General features: G+C 41.4%; 1 protein-coding gene across 5 annotated transcripts in view; it reads right to left on the minus strand.

The window, feature by feature from the left end:
- Nucleotides 1–16289, minus strand: part of LOC112646323 (radial spoke head 10 homolog B) — a 59023-nt gene that overhangs the window by 39016 nt on the left and 3718 nt on the right. For 2 of the 5 annotated variants that reach the window (XM_049111149.1, XM_025426223.3), the window contains 4 exons: nt 11954–12029; nt 6759–6932; nt 4702–4787; nt 3278–3398 (listed from right to left, as the gene is read on the minus strand). In XM_049111149.1, the coding sequence (XP_048967106.1) occupies nt 3278–3398; nt 4702–4787; nt 6759–6908 (357 nt within the window). In that variant the 5' untranslated portion in view covers nt 6909–6932; nt 11954–12029. Of the gene's footprint in view, nt 1–3277; nt 3399–4701; nt 4788–6758; nt 6933–8615; nt 8685–11953; nt 12030–16289 lie in introns of all 5 variants that reach the window. The other 3 variants (XM_025426222.3, XM_049111148.1, XM_049111150.1) reach the window with 3 other exon arrangements.

The following is a 16289-nucleotide window of genomic DNA, read 5'->3' on the forward strand; positions in this document are numbered from 1 at the left end:
TAACCTCAAAAAAATATATAAAAAATAAAAAAAAAGTATAACCTCATTCACTGCAATCAAGTGAGATTTATTCCTATGTTGCCAGGGTGGTTCAATATTCACAAATCAATGTTATACACCACATCAATAGAAGAAAGGATGAGAACCACATTATCATTTCAGTAGGTGCAGAAAAAGCATTTGACAAAGTACAACATCCATTCATGATAAAACCCTCAACAAAGTAGGTTTAGAGGGAACATAGCTCAACATAATAAAGGCCATATGGGGAAAAAAAATCACAGCTAATATCATCCTTATTGGGGAAAAACAGAGCTTTTCCTATAGGACAAGACACACAAGTCCACTCTTACCATGAAAAAGTGAAACATTTGCCATTTGCAGATGACATGATACTCAATATAGAAAACCTGAAAGACTCCACCAAAAAATTGCTAGAACTGATACACAAATTCAGTGAAGTCACAGGACACAAAATCAACCTATAGAAATAAGCTGCATTTCTATACAACAATAATGAAGCAGCAGAAAGAGAAAGTCAGAAAACCCATTTACAACTGCAAAAATAATTAGATACCTAAGAATAAACTCAACCAAAGAAGTGAAAGACCTATATTCTGAAAACTATAGAACACTTCTGAAAGAAACGGAAGAGGCCACAAAGAAATGGAAAGGCATTCCATGCTCATGGATTGGAAGATCAAACACTGGTAAAATGTCTATATTATCCAAAGCCATCTACACATTTAATGCAATCCCTATCGAGATATCAACAGTATTTTTCACAGAATTAGAAGAATCCTAAAATTTGCATGGAACCATGAAAGACCTCAAATAGCCAAAGCAATCTTGAAAAAGAAAAGCAGAGTTAGAGGCATCACAATTCTGGACTTCAGGTTATATTACAAAGCTGTAGTGATCAAAACAGTTTGGTACCATCACAAAAATAGAGACAGATGAATGGAACAGAACAGCAAATCCAGAAAAAAACCCACAGTCATACAGCCAATTAATCTTTTTTTAAAAAAGATTTTATTTTTTCATTCATGAGAGACACACACACACACACACACACAGAGGCGGAGACACAGGCAGAGGGAGAAACAGGCTCCCTGTGGGGAGTCCAATGTAGGACTTGATCCTGGAATCCTAGGATCATACCCTGAGCCAAAGGCAGACACTTAACCACTGAGCCACCCAGGTGTCCCACAGCCAATTAATCTTCAACAAAGCAGGAAAGAACATCCAGTGGGGGGAAAAAAATCTCTTCAACAAATGTTGTCAGGAAAACTGGAGAGCTATGTGCAAAAGAATGAAAATGGACCACTTCTTAGATCACCACAAAAATAAATTCAAAATGGATTAAAGACCTAAATGTAAAATCTGAAATCCTAAAAATTCTACAAGAGAACACAGGTAGTAACCTCTTTGACAGCACCCATAGAAAGTCCTTACTAGATAGGTCTCCTGAGGCAAGGGAAACAAAATAAACTATTGGGATTTCATCAAAATAAAAAGCTTTTGCACAGTGAAGAAAACAATCAATAAACTAAAAAATAACCTCCAGAATGGGAGAAGAAATTTGCAAATTACTCATTTGATAAAGGGTTAGTATCCAAAGTACATGCAGAACTTATAAAACTCAACACCCAAAACAAGCCAAATAATCCAGATAAAAAATGGGCAGAACACATGAATAGATATTTTCCCAAAGAAGACATCCAGATGACCAACAGACATATGAAAAAAAATGCCCATCACTTATCATCAGGGAAATACAAATCAAAACCACAATGAGGGGATCCCTGGGTGGCTCAGCGGTTTAGCATCACCTTCGGCCCAGAGTGTGATCCTGGAGACCGGGGCTCGAGTCCCACGTCAGGCTCCCTGCATGGAGCCTGCTTCTCCCTCTGCCTGTGTCTCTGCCTCTCTCTCTCTGTTTCTCATGAATGGATAAATAAAATTTTAAAAAAAGAATGAAATCTTGCCATTTGTAACAACATGGATGGAGCTGGAGACTATAATGCTAAGTGAAATAAGTCAAATAGAGAAAGACAAATACCATGATTTCACTCATATGTGGAATTTAAGAAACAAGCAAAGGTGGGGGAAAGACAGAGTCAAAGCAAGAAATGGATTCTTTTTTAAAGATTTTATTTATTTATTCATGAGAGACACACAGAGAGAGGCAGATGCACAGGCAGAGGGAGAGGCAGGCTCCCTGCAGAGCAGAGAGCCTGACGTGGGACTTGATCCCAGAACCCTGGGATCAAGACCTGAGCCGAAGGCAGCCACTTAACTGACTGAGTAGTCAGGCGCCCCTAAAAAAATAAAGAAAGAAAATCAATCAATGTAATTCAACATTAACAACAGACTGGAAAAGAAAAACCACATGATTATCTAACTAGAGGCAGAAAAAAGCATGAGATGGGACCCCTGAGTGCCTCAGCAGTTGAGCGGCTGCTTTTGGCTCAGGATGTGATCCCGGAGTCCCAGGATAAGGTCCCACATCAGGCTCCCTGCATAGAGCCTGCTTCTCCTTCTGCCTGTGTCTCTGCTTCTCCCTATGTGTCATTAATAAATAAAATCTTTAAAAAAAAAGAAAAAGCATTAGACAAACTTCATATCCATTCATGATAAAAATTATAAGCAAATTAAGATTAGAGAGTTTCCTTGGCCTGATCAAGAACACCCATGAAAACCCCACAGCAAACATCACTCAAGGACCGAGTGCTGTCCGCTAGGGCTCAGGCAAAGTGCAAGGCTGGCTGCTCTCTCCACTCAGTACCAACCACACCAAGAGGTCTGAGCCAGTGCAAAGGAGGATAAGAAAAAGCATACAAGTGAGAAAAACAGACAAAGCTTTCTTAGCAAGGCTCCCAATTACCAGATTAATATGCAGTTATTATTAGAAAATCCTAACTATATAAACCATATGAAATTAACCACATCAATAAAGCCTTTCTGTTCTGTGCGGGAAATACATTGCTTCTAAGGTACAAAGAACTGTTTTGGTCCACATGTGAGCTGTGGGAATGATGGATTTGCCAATGCCATGACCTCACTGGTATGCATAAGACCTTCAGAGGAACCTAAATGATAAAATGTACTTTAAAAAAAAAAAAAAAGATGGTTTGGACAAGTAAATCATACTTCGGGTTTCTATATTTCACAGAGCTTAAGTTTTAGGTCACCAGATGATATATGGAGTGACACATGCGCTGAAGATCAGTGCCCCCGTGGGGATGTGTTCCGGTCACACCAGCTGGCACAGTACCTGGATCCCCTTCTCCCACTGACCCGTGTACTCCTCATTGGCTGTCAGCCACCGCATCCTGCCTTCTCCATGGCGCATGTTGTTTTCCCACTGACCTTCATATATGTTTCCAGATTTGTAACTGGGACAAGAAAAAAAAAACGGAAAACAGTCAGTTATTTTACATACTATACTTATCTTTAGGAAGACTTTTAAACTTCTCTACAGGTGCCTGGGTAGCTCAGTTGGTGAAGTGTCTGCCTTCGGCTCAGGTCAGGATCTCAGGGTTCTGGGCTCCCTGCTCAGCAGGGAGTCTGCTTTTGCCTCCCTCTCTGCCCCTCATCACTGATCATTCTCTTTCTCTCTATCCTTCTCTCTCTTCCTCAAATAAATAAATACAAATCTTAAAAAAAAAAAACTTCTCTAAACACCTTTGAAAAATCCAACCCTTGTGCCCATACAGTCTTCTTAAATTCAATGGATAGGCATGTGGTCAGTAAAAATAATCATCTTAGGAGTAGGATAAACCACTTTATTAAATCCTCTGATCATTTAATAAGGTGATAAAGTAGATAAGAACAGGGATTTTAAGTCTTTTAAAGCTAACTCCCTATGGAATCATTATTACTTAACATTTCTCCCCCGAATATTCCAGTCCTTAAAATATTTGACTCTATCAGCTTGATCCAAAATCAAAGAAACATGTCAAGAGTCTTCTGAAAACATACAGAAATAGATATCTGTGATTAATGGAGAACAAAGAAAGATGGGTTCTACCTGTGATAAAGTGAAATTGTATGATTAAACCTCACTTAATATAATGTTTCTCTAAATTTTCCATTGAATGTTTTCATCACTATGGAGATTATATTGGGGTGAATTTAGATATTCTACCCTGCTTATATAGGAAATGTGTTCCCTGGAATTTCTATACCCTATCTTTTTTTTTTAAGATTTTATTTTATTTTAGAGAGAGCACGTGTATGAGCTGGGGTGGGGGAGGGAGAGGGAGACAGAATCTTAAGCAAGCTCCATGCCCAGTGCAGAGCCTGATGTGGAGCCTGATCCTATCACCCCAAGACCATGACCCAAGCCAAAATCAAGAGTTGGTCATTCGGGATTCCTGGGTGGCGCAGCGGTTTAGCGCCTGCCTTTGGCCCAGGGCGTGATCCTGGAGACCCAGGATCGAATCCCACATCGGGCTCCCGGTGCATGGAGCCTGCTTCTCCCTCTGCCTGTGTCTCTGCCTCTCTCTCTCTCTCTCTCTGTGTGACTATCATAAATAAATAAAAATTAAAAAAAAAAAAAAAGAGTTGGTCATTCAACAGACTACGCCATTCAGGCGCCCCTCTGCACCTTATCTTTAAGTCACCTAAGTGAAAATTATTTGGGCCCCCAAACACATGTTTCACCCACACCCCACGTGTGGCAGCAGCGATACCTACCATCTTATCCCCCAGCCGTTTTTGATGTTGTGTACCCAGTCCCCCTCGTACCAGGAGGTACCCTCTTGATTGTAATAAATAGAGCCCTAAAACAAATAATATCATTAAAAAATATCAAGCCTCATAAAACAAATGTTTATTAAAGGTAAAGATTAAAAAGTACATGAATTTAAGGAATCTAACCCCATGGAAGTCAATGTCATACATGGGCAAGACACCTAACCCGTGGTAGGTCTCTGTTTTGTAATCAAGGATATGGTAAAGTAGCCATCACATCACAGATCAATTACTCCCTAATGATGAGGTATCACAGTAAGGTGTGGAATGACCACATCCATTATATTCGGTCTATCCATTTACTTGGTAACTTTGAGTCAGATGAGTACCTAAACAATCCTGTTCTGTTGTTACCTAAAGTGAGCGGTAGATCCTTCTGTACAAGTAAAGGTCAGTCCCGCTCCCTGCTCTTTTTTTTGAGAGAGAGAGAGGGACGGAGGGAAAGAGAGAGAGGGAGCGAGTGAGTGCTTGCACAAGCAGGAGGAAGGTGCAAAAAGGAGAGAGGGAGAGAATCCCAAGCAGGCTCCACCTATACCCAGTGGGAGCCTGACATGGGGCTCGATCTCAGGACCCTGAGATCATGACCTGAGCTGAAATCTAGAGTCAGATGCTTAGATCTGAGCTGAAATCTAGAGTCAGACGCTTAAACTGACTGAGCCACTCAGGAATCCCATGTCAGTACCCAAACCACTTTTGTTCTATCCATTCATCATCATACTTATTTTACTGCCTCTGAGTATAAAGAAAGATGGGTTCTATCTGTGATAAAGTGAAATTGTATTATTTCTGAGTATAAGTGACCATGGAGTAACCTTTCTTTGGTGACTCCTCTTAGGGAATAGTACTAGCTACCATGTATTTGGATCTACACCAAATGGCCTCAGATTGCTTGTTTATTCACTGGTTCATCTCACTGCACGTGCGTGTGTGTGTGTGTGTGTGTGTGTGTGTGTGAGGAAGCGTGCAATTTTTCTCTTTTCTTCCCCATCATCAAGCTGACTTGCATCCAGGTGCCATGGTCTAGAAGTCACCACCCCCATCCTAGTCTGAACTGCTATGAGCTGAGAGAGGAGAGGAGGGGAGAAGAGAAGGGAGGGGAGGGGAGGGAAGAGAGAGGGGGGAGGAGGAAAAGAAAACACAATACAATTGACAGAACAGTCTAAATCTGAGCAGAGTGATGATTATAATGGTAGACTCTTTTCTTACATTTTCCAAGAACATGGCTACGGTATTTTATAATCCTATACAGAAGGGAAATAGCAGTGCCAGGAAGAGCAACCTTGACTTAAAAGTGAATATAATGTGCATTACCGGAAAGAGTATAAACTGGTCCTGCTGCTGTGGAAAACAGTTTGAAGGTTCCTGACAATGTTAAACACCCAGTTACCATACTCCACTCCTAGGTTTATACACCAGAGACTGAAAACAAGTACCCCAATACATCCTTACACACCCATTCATAGCCGTGCTAGTCACAGAAGCCAAAAGATGAAAACAGCCCAAATACCCATCAAAGGATGAACAGATAAACAGCATGTGGTCCATCCATACACTGGAGCAGTATTATTCAGTCACCAAAAGGAATTAAGTACCTACAACATGGATGAATCTCAAAAAAACATGATGTTGAGTGAAAGAAGCCAGACATGAAAGGTAATATATTGTAGGGTCTCATTTATACGAAACAACCAGAATAGATGACCCATAGAGAGAGAAGGCAGACAGGGGCTGCTGGGGTTCGGGATGGGAAATATCTGCCTAGGGTTTTATTTTGGAGTGCTGACAAAAAGGTTTTGGGGCTAGACAGAGGTGGGGGTCTCACAAGGCTACGAGGGCACTATATGCCACGGAACTGCTGACTTTGGATTGGTCAGTTTTGCGTGCTGTGAATTTCACATCAATCAACAATTGAATATACTTTTACAACAGCCCCCCATTTCCCACCCCCTGTATTTGTTCACCCTATCTACGGGCAGAAGTTACGTGGCCGCCTCACCCACCTTCCCATGTCTCTTGCCGTGACACCAGTGGCCGATGTAGGACACAGGGTGTGTGCCACATTTGAACATACCAAATCCCTGCCTCACACCGTGTAGCACTTCTCCTTCATAGGTGCTGCCATCTGGCCACGTGTACACACCATGGTTCATGGGGATGTTCTTCACAAACTCCCCCTAGGATAAGAAAGCTCAGTGAGAAAAAGCAGTTGTGAGACCCCTAATCCCATGGATGGTTTGCAACATCTCCTTGACTACTGCACACTGCTCCTGTCTCTCCTCTGTGGAAACAGTGGAGTATCCCGGCCATCAGCTTCTACCCTCCCCCTTCCTTCTCTAACATACCCTGTCCTCTCTCCCCTCCCCTCCCCGGAGTGGAAGCCCCAGCAGGATAAAACAGCTGGAAGCTGTGTGTAGACAAGGTTCCAAGAGGCAAATGGATAACATGAAAAGGTGTTGGTTTTTGTCCTGGCCTTAGGAACTTTAGAGTCTGGGTTCCAGTGTTCTCCTCAGGGGACACCAGTGATTAGCCTGGCTTGGTGATCAACTGGTGGAAACTCTTCTTTATGTTTGTGGTTCATCAAAATATTCTGCAGACACATCAGCCAACCACATCCCTGTGGGTGCCTTCTAGAGAATCTGCTCTGCTTGGGGCCAGGATTTCAGCTGAGTGGGCAGCACGCAGTTCCAAGCACCACAGCCTTGAGCCACTGGATTCTCTCAGGAACATGAACTCACCAGAGGCATCCGGCCAGCAGAAGAAAGAGGACAGGGTGGCCTGGCCTGACCATGGGCCAGATTGCATGAGGCTAGCTGACCTCCCTGAAGGTACCTTTGTGACAGCCCAAATCCTGTCCATCAACCCTCCTATCTAAGCTGGTATGGAAGGGTCTATGCCTACCGGAAGGATTCCCACCTGAGAGCTTCCAGAAACTCACAGGTTAGAAGGCAGGGTGCTGCGGGTAAAGTTTCCCTGGAGAGGCTGGCCCCAAAGCACCAGATCTTCAGGCTCCCCTGAGCCTCTGAGTGCTTGTCTCCCACTGTCCAGCCCCAGTGAGCTGCCCACCTGGCCCAAACATGTCTGTTTCCCTCACTTGGCTGCTACTTGAATATGTACATTACATGCATGTGTCTTCTTTTTTTTTTTTAAGATTTTTATTTATTTATTCATGAGAGACAGAGAGAGAGAGAGAGAGAGAGGCAGAGACACAGGCAGAAGGAGAAGCAGGCTCCATGCAGGGAGCCCGACATGGGACTCGATCATGGGACTCCAGGATCAGGCCCTGGGCCGAAGGCAGGCGCTAAACCGCCGAGCCACACAGGGATCCCCCTCTTATTTTCATTACCACTTATAAATGCCATCACTAGCAGCTCTGCAACTGCAATATCTAGAATAGCCTTCCAGCTATTGATTTAAAAAATATACATTTCCTTTAAACCATCAAGATGGGTTGAGACCCACAACCCATCTTGAAAAAAGGGATAAAAGTGGCCAGTAAAAATAGGTGAAGCTGGATGAATGGCTACAGTCTGAGCTCCAAAAAAATAAAGGTACAGAAGAGAATGTATAATGAACTATTTGTATTTGTAAAGAGTAAGAAAGGCCAAATATAGGCATGTGTGCTGTACATGCACAGAACACACAGGGACCTCTAGAATTTACAGATGAAATGGGTAACGATCAACAGAGGAGCCTGTACAGTAACAAGGCTTTTCGCCTATATTCTCTGGTACTATGGACTTTCTTAAACTCATGTGCTGAATTACTTTTATGAAAGTAGTGGGTTTAACTGTGGGAAGCTGGACATTAAAAGTTTCATTAATTACAGTTTAAAAACTATTACCTATTATGTGCTTTACCTCATATTTCAGACCATCAGCCCAAACGTAAGTCCCTTGTCCATGCATGAGTCCTTCTGAAAACATACCCTTCAAAACAGAACAACAAACCCTTAGCACCAGTCTTTGATTCTACACAACAGCTGCCACTGTGGTTTTAGTTCTTAGGATGGAGCCTTATCCCCTTTCCATTTGCATAAATATACTTGTCCAAATTCCCCAAAATGTACACCATGCAGTCCTATGCAGTGGTGAAATGAGTTGTAAATTCACTCTGTGTCGTCCTCTCCTAATTAAGCAGTGAAAAATGCTGTAGTTCAAAAGAATTCATACACTTTTGGTTTTGCACTTCCAAATGCAAGGATTTTAAAAAATTATTTAAACTAGACAGACCCCAAAAAATTTAAAAAAAATAAAAAATAAACTAGACAGACCCGGTGAAAACCATTATCTGGACATTAGCAACTACTCGATTGCTACTTACTAGGATTTATCGGTGTTGGTGTGTCTGTGTCTTTGGACATATTCATGTATGTACATGATATACTATTGTCAGTATAGTCCATTTATATTTAGTGTGTACTGTTAACATATAAAACTAATCACTAAAAACTTAGCACACCTGAATGTCTAAATGCTATCAGAGAAAAGAAAGGTAAGAATACATCCAGTTTTGCCTTAGAATCACCTTGTTAGATGTGGGATGGGTGTTGGGGACACACCCTGAGTAAACAGTGCTCTAACTCTGGTTCTCAGATTCTACTGTGCTTCAGAGCCGCCTGGGGTTTGTGGAAACACAGATTTTCTGGGCCCACCCCAGAGACTGATTCATCAGCAGGTCTGGGTTGGGGCCCAAGAACTTGCATTTTGAAAAAAATCCCCCAGGTAATGTTGCTTATCCTCTTGACCACGCTTCTCTGGAGAATGACAGCCCTTACTGACCAGCAAGGGTTAATGTGGGCTCACCCCAGGCAGGCTGCCACGGAGCGGTTTTCTAACCATAGGCTGGTTCTTGTTTGTTATTATGGAACTGATGATGGTCACAACCACCAGTATTTTAACAAATTAGACTGGAAAGGATCACGCTGCATCTACAGGGTAAGGGCAAAGGGTTCAAGAAGTGTTTGGTTTTATTATCTTTAGGGGATGGTGATCTAAATGTGTGATAAACCTGAGGTCTGATGATGTGGGGCCTGGGGCTACAGAGTTATTCTGCTGGATTTGCCGCTCTCACAAATTAAAGGAGATGTAACAAAAAAATAAAAAAATAAAAAAAATAAAGGAGATGTAACTTATGAGGATTTTTATTTTTTTAACTTTAAAAAAAAAGATTTTATTTATTCATTCATGATACACATAGAGAGAGAGAGAGAGAGAGAGAGAGAGAGAGAGGCAGAGACACAGGCAGAGGGAGAAGCAGGCTCCATGCAGGGAGCCCAATGCAGGACTCGATCCCGGGACCCCAGGATCACACCCTGGGCCAAAGGCAGGTGCTAAACTGCTGAGCCACTCAGGGATCCCCTGATGATGATTTTTAATCAAAATAATTTGAGTCTGAGGAAAATATGGAGAGCTTACAGGGCATGTAGCAGGCAATGGGTGGAGAAAAGATCATCTAGAAACAGAGGGTGTTTGTCCCCACATGTATGGGAAGGGCAAGGCCACTGGGTCCAGCTTGAGCTTTAGGTAACCAAGGCAAACCCTCTGGGGTAGGAGGAGCTGATACTGCGACTTCAGCAGCCTGGGAGGGATTGGCCCACGTAATAAACTGGGTGTCTTGGGCGCATGGGTGACTCAGTCAGTTAAGCGTCTGCCTTCAGCTCGGGTCATGATCCTAGGGTCCTGAGATTGAGTCCTGAGTGGAGCTCCCTACTCACCAGTGAGTCTACTTCTCCCTCTGCCCCTCCCCCTGCTCACACACTCTCCTCTCCTCTCCTCTCTTCTCCTCTTCTCTCTCTCTCTCTTTCCCTCTCCCTCTCTCTCAAATAAGTAAAATCTTAAAAAAAAGAAAGAAAGAAAAGAACTAAGGTTCGTGTTGAAGTATTCACACACCAGGGCTACATTTAGTGCCATGGTGCTGAAAGAATTCTCTGATCAGAATGAACGTGACAGCTTATTCCAAAACTGGCAAAGGCCAGATGGGACATTTTAGTATCACTTGGCCATAAAAATGGCATTTTTAGGAGTTTTTATGACACAGGAATAAGAACATGTCATATGTTTAGTGGGGAAAAAAATCAGGGTACTGAAACCCATGCTCTATGACCCCAACCACAAAAATTTGTTCTTATTATAAGCACATTTCTTTGATAATCATGTTCTTATTATAAGCACATGTTTCTTTGTATCATTATTGATGGCAAAAAAATAAAAACACCTTAAAAGTATCTAATAATTATGGTATGTAATGAATAATAAGTCAGAACACTGTGCTATATATATAGTATATATACTTATATATGTTATATAATTAAATATCGTGTATATTTATATACAGTATATAATTAAGTTATATATAAATAAAATACATTTTATTTTTATAGAGGAAGAAATGGAGGTTAGTGTTTAGATGGGGACAGTGTTTCAGCCTGGAAACATGAAAAGTTCCAGAAATGGATGGTGGGGAGGATTATACCACAATGTGAATGCCCTTAACACTACTAAACTCTACACTTAAAAATCATTACAACAATAAATTTTATATATGTTTTACCACAAAATATTTAAGTTATGAAAACCATGCAGCAATATAGCAAAGTATTCATAAGTGGAAAAAGATTCAAGAGTTTATCTGCCAAACCAATAGGCCCACATAAATGCTGATACTTCCATTCAAGGAACAAAAATGACACACAGCACACCCAAAACATTTCCTGGGAAAGGATGATGATGATACTGGGATTTTCCTCTTCCTTATTTCATTTAGTCACCTTAATATTGTATGTACAATAAATACAAATCAAGAAAAGAAAATCTAAAATGATGACTTCAGTTGTATGGAGCCATGTTTTTACCGTAAAAATAGGTCATCAGGATTCACAATAAAATGAGCAGAAAATACTTCTAATTTCTTCTGAAGAACCAACGAGCTTTTCTTTTTTTAAATATTTTATTTATTTATTCATGAGAGACACAGAGAGGCAGAGACACAGGCAGAGGGAGAAGCAGGCTCCCTGTGGGGAGCCTGATGCAGGACTCAATCCCAGGACCCCGGGATCACGACCTGAATCAAAGGCAGACACTCAACCACTGAGCCACCCAGGTGCCCCATTAATGGTCTTTTCTGAAAATACTAATCTAAAACTCTCACAGGACATTCTGACCTTCCTCCCAGCCCGTTCCCAAAATGGGTAACTCACGTGGTAGGTGCAACATCCTTGGAAGACTGCAAAGCCTTCTCCCTCATATAGTCCATGGACCTTTTCACCTTCATAGCTACGAAGAAATAAAGCTAAAGGCAATGAGTGGCATAAGCAAATCTAAGTGACAGTTAAATTGACAATTCACATCAGTGAAGAAGTCCAAGTGACATCTCACACTCATTCACTCAATAAACATGCCCCGAGGGTCCCTGTGCCCCTTTCTAAGCCCTGGTCTGGCGCTGTGAACAAGACAGGAAAGTTCCTGCCCTTGGGAGCTCATAGTTCACTGTAGAGACAGACAACACAAAGGAAACAAACAAACAAGATAATTCCAGATCCTGATCAGCTTTTGTGAAAGACGTGATCAGGGAATAAGGAGGAGGAGGCTGCTGTGTACAGGAGGTCAAGGCAGAGGCCTCTCAGAGGATATGAGAGCTGAATTGAGATGTTCAGGTCATGAAACAAACAGCCCTATGAAGAACCCTGGGATGAGGATCCCAGGAAGAGGGAACAGCAAGTGCAAAGGCCCTGAGGCAGTAAAGAACCTGACAGCTCAAGGTCAGCCAACAGAAGGGAGGGTGACCCAGCTGGAACACAGGAGGGCAAGAGGAGAGGCCAGAGGGCCACAGTAAAACCCAGAGCTCTAGGAGGAATCTGGAGAAGGTTCTAAGAAGGGAGTTGGACAAGGTCAGATTAACATCAGAAGAACACTCTGGCTGGCTGCTATGTGCCAAAGACTGTGTAAAGAGCTAACAGCCAAAGGAAAGAGTGAAGAGGGGTGAAGATGGAAGGTGACAGTTTATTCTGGACAGTGTCCAGAATGATGAAAAAGGTTCTGGAAATTGATAGTGTTGATGGTCACACAGTAGGGTGAATACACTTAATGCCACTAAACTGTACACTTAAAATGGTCAAAATAGGAAATTCTATGTGTATTTCTTTTAAGCAGGCCCAGAACAGGGCTTGAACTCCTGACCCTGAGATCAAGAACTGAGATTAAGAGTCAGACACTTAACCCACTGAGCCACCCAGGCACTCCCTATGTTAGGTGTATTTTATTAGGATAATGTAGAAAAAAAAATTTTTTTAAAGATATATTCTAGACATGGGGCCAGAAGAGTTTGCTGATGTGCTGGCTTTGGAGAAGTGGGAGGTTCAGAACAGTGCTCAGATTTTGAGTTCAGAACTGGGTGGATAACATGCAATTCGGGATCTCACTCAACCCTAAGCTCTGGGGTAAGTCAGGTTTGAAAAATGATCAGGTGACAGCCATGACCAAACTGGGATTTGTCCAAGAATCCAAGGAAGATTTGACATTAGAAAGTCTATAAACAAAAAAACAAACAAACAACAACAACAAAAAAAGAAAGTCTATAAACACAATTCATAGCATCAGCAAATCAAAGGAAAAAGACTGTAGGTTTATAGCAGGATGCCAGCAAGGTATTTGATAAAATTCTGTAATCATTTCTTTAAAAATTCTAGTCACAGTACAATGTGAGGGAACTACCTAAACATAAGAGACTACTTATGAAAAGGCAACAGATAGCATATATGATTTTTGAGAGTGAAATACCAAGATCAACTCCCTGAAAATCAGGAACATGAACAGGATGCCTCCTCTTCCCACTATTTATTCAATATTGTTTTAGAGGTTCTGCATCATGTGAAAACTCAGGAAACTTAGGCAATCTGCATAAATATTGACAAGAGTTAGGCAATTGTTTTAACTGGAAGATTGTGTGATTATTTACCTGTAAAACCCCAAGACTTTCTTTTAATTCATGAGAGATTGTGGCAACCCATGGGAGGAAACTGGAATATGGTGGAGGGAAAGACTAAACTATTTATTTATCTATTTATTTATTTAGAGAGCGAGCGCGCGTGCACATAAGCTGGTGGGAGAAGGAAAGAGAAAAGCAGACTCCTCGCTGAGCAGGGAGCCCAACACGGGGCTTGATCCCAGGACCCAGGGATCATGACCTGAGCCAAAGGGAGTCGCTTAACCACCTGAGACACCTAGGCATCCCTCAGGGATTTTTTAAAGAAGCCATATACCATTCAATGGTATAGACACCTCCCCTCACTCCCAAACCACATATATGTTTCCAGGTGCTCCTGGCCTGGATCCGGACCACCCTGATGTCAGGATATTCAACTCCTATGGTTCTCACAACAGGGTAACCCCAGGCTCCACCTTCCCTCAACTAAGAGCATACTGCTGACACTCAGCTGAGTTTTTCTAGAAAGAGCACAATGTAGAATATAATTATGCGCTCCCTACATAGACCATATTTCCTACTTTTTAATATCCTTCTATAGTGCTCAACCCAGAGCTGGTCCGTGGTAGCTCATTAATAAACGTCTGCTGACAGAAATTGGTCACACTTCCATACACTAATAATAGCAGAAAGAGTTAAGAACTCAACCTGGGTTGTGAAAGACCTGTACTCTCAAAAACCATAAAGCATGGATGAAAGAAATTGAAGGCAATACAAACAAATGGAAAGATATTCCATGCTCATGCATTGTGAGAATATTGTTAAAATGTCTATACTACCCAAAGCAATCTACAGATTCAATGAAATCCCTATCAAAATGCCAACAGCATTTTCCACAGAACTAGAACAAATGATATTAAGATTTGTGTGGAACCATGAAAGATACTGAATAGCCAAAGCAATATTGAGAAAGAGGAATTAAGCTGGAGGCATTATAATCCCAGATTCTAAGATATACTACAAAGCTGTAGTAATCTAAACAATATGGTACTGGGAAAAAAATAGACACATGGATCAGTGGAACAGAATAGATGCCCAGTAAACCCAACTTATATGGTCAATTAATCTACAACAAAAGAGGCAAGAATATACAATGGGAATAAGATGGTCTCTCAATAAATGGTGTTGAGAAAACTGGACAGTTTCATGCAGAAGAATGAAACTGGACCACTTTCCTATACCATACACAAAAACAGACTAAAAATGGATTAAAGATCTAAATGTGAGACCTGAAACCATAAAACTCCTAGAAGAAAACACAGGGAGTAATTTCTTTGTTATCAGCCATACCAACATTTTTCTAGATAGGACTCCTCAGGCAAGGGAAACAAAAGTGAAAATTAGTTATTGGTATTACATCAAAATAAAAAGCTTTTGCATAGCAAAGGAAACCATCAACAAAACAAGGCAACCTACTGAAGATATTTGCAAATGATATATCCAATAAGGGGCTAACTTATAAAATATATTAAAAATTGATACAACTCAACACCGAAGATACAAATGATCCCATTAAAAAATGGGCAGGGGACCTGAATACACATTTTTCCAAATAAGACATGCAGATGGCCAACAGATGCATGGGAAGATGCTCAACATCACTTGTCATCAGGGAAATGCAAATCAAAACCACAGTGAGATATCATCTCATATCTGTCAGAATGGCTAGACTCAACCCCCCCCCCCAAAAAAAAAACAAAAAAACCCAAGACACAAGTATTGGTAAGGATGTGGAGAAAAAGGAACCCTCGTGCACTGTTGGTGGGAATATAAATTGGTGCAGCCACCCTGGAAAACCATATGAAGATACCTCAAAAAATTAAAAGTTGAAATACCATATGATCCAACAATTCCACCACTGGATACTTGCTCAAAGGAAATGAAAACACTAATTTGAAAAGATAAATGCACCCCATGTTTATTGCAGCATTACTTACAAGATCCAAGATTTAGAAGCAACCCAAGTGTCCATCCATAGATGAATGAAAAAAGAAAATGTGGTATATACATAAATACATACACATCTATACAATGGAATGTTGCCTTTTGCAACAATATAGATGGACCTAGAGAGTACTATAAGTGAAATAAGTCAGATAAAGACAAGGGATCCCTGGGTGGCGCAGCGGTTTGGCGCCTGCCTTTGGCCCAGGGCACGATCCTGGAGACCCGGGATCAAATCCCACATCGGGCTCCCGGTGCATGGAGCCTGCTTCTCCCTCTGCCTGTGTCTCTGCCTCTCTCTCTTTCTCTCTGTGACTATCATAAATAAATAAAAAATTTAAAAAAAAGAAAAATAAATAAAAAATAAAAATAAAAGTGACCACTAATATCATTCAAGTGATAAATCTTGACCAAGTACCCACTAGACTTAAGGTGTATTAGATTCGCATCTTGGCTGAACCTCCAGAAATCCTAACCCAATACTACCCAGCTAAAAGTTGCTTCCAGATTCTTGACCCTCATAACTGTGTGAGATAATATTTGTCTTAATTATCACGAGGTGACTTAATAGGACAGATAACTAATCCAGGGAGTGATGTAAACAATTA

This window comes from Canis lupus, chromosome 6 (genome assembly GCF_003254725.2).
Source record: "Canis lupus dingo isolate Sandy chromosome 6, ASM325472v2, whole genome shotgun sequence".
NCBI classification, from domain to species: Eukaryota; Metazoa; Chordata; class Mammalia; order Carnivora; family Canidae; genus Canis; species Canis lupus.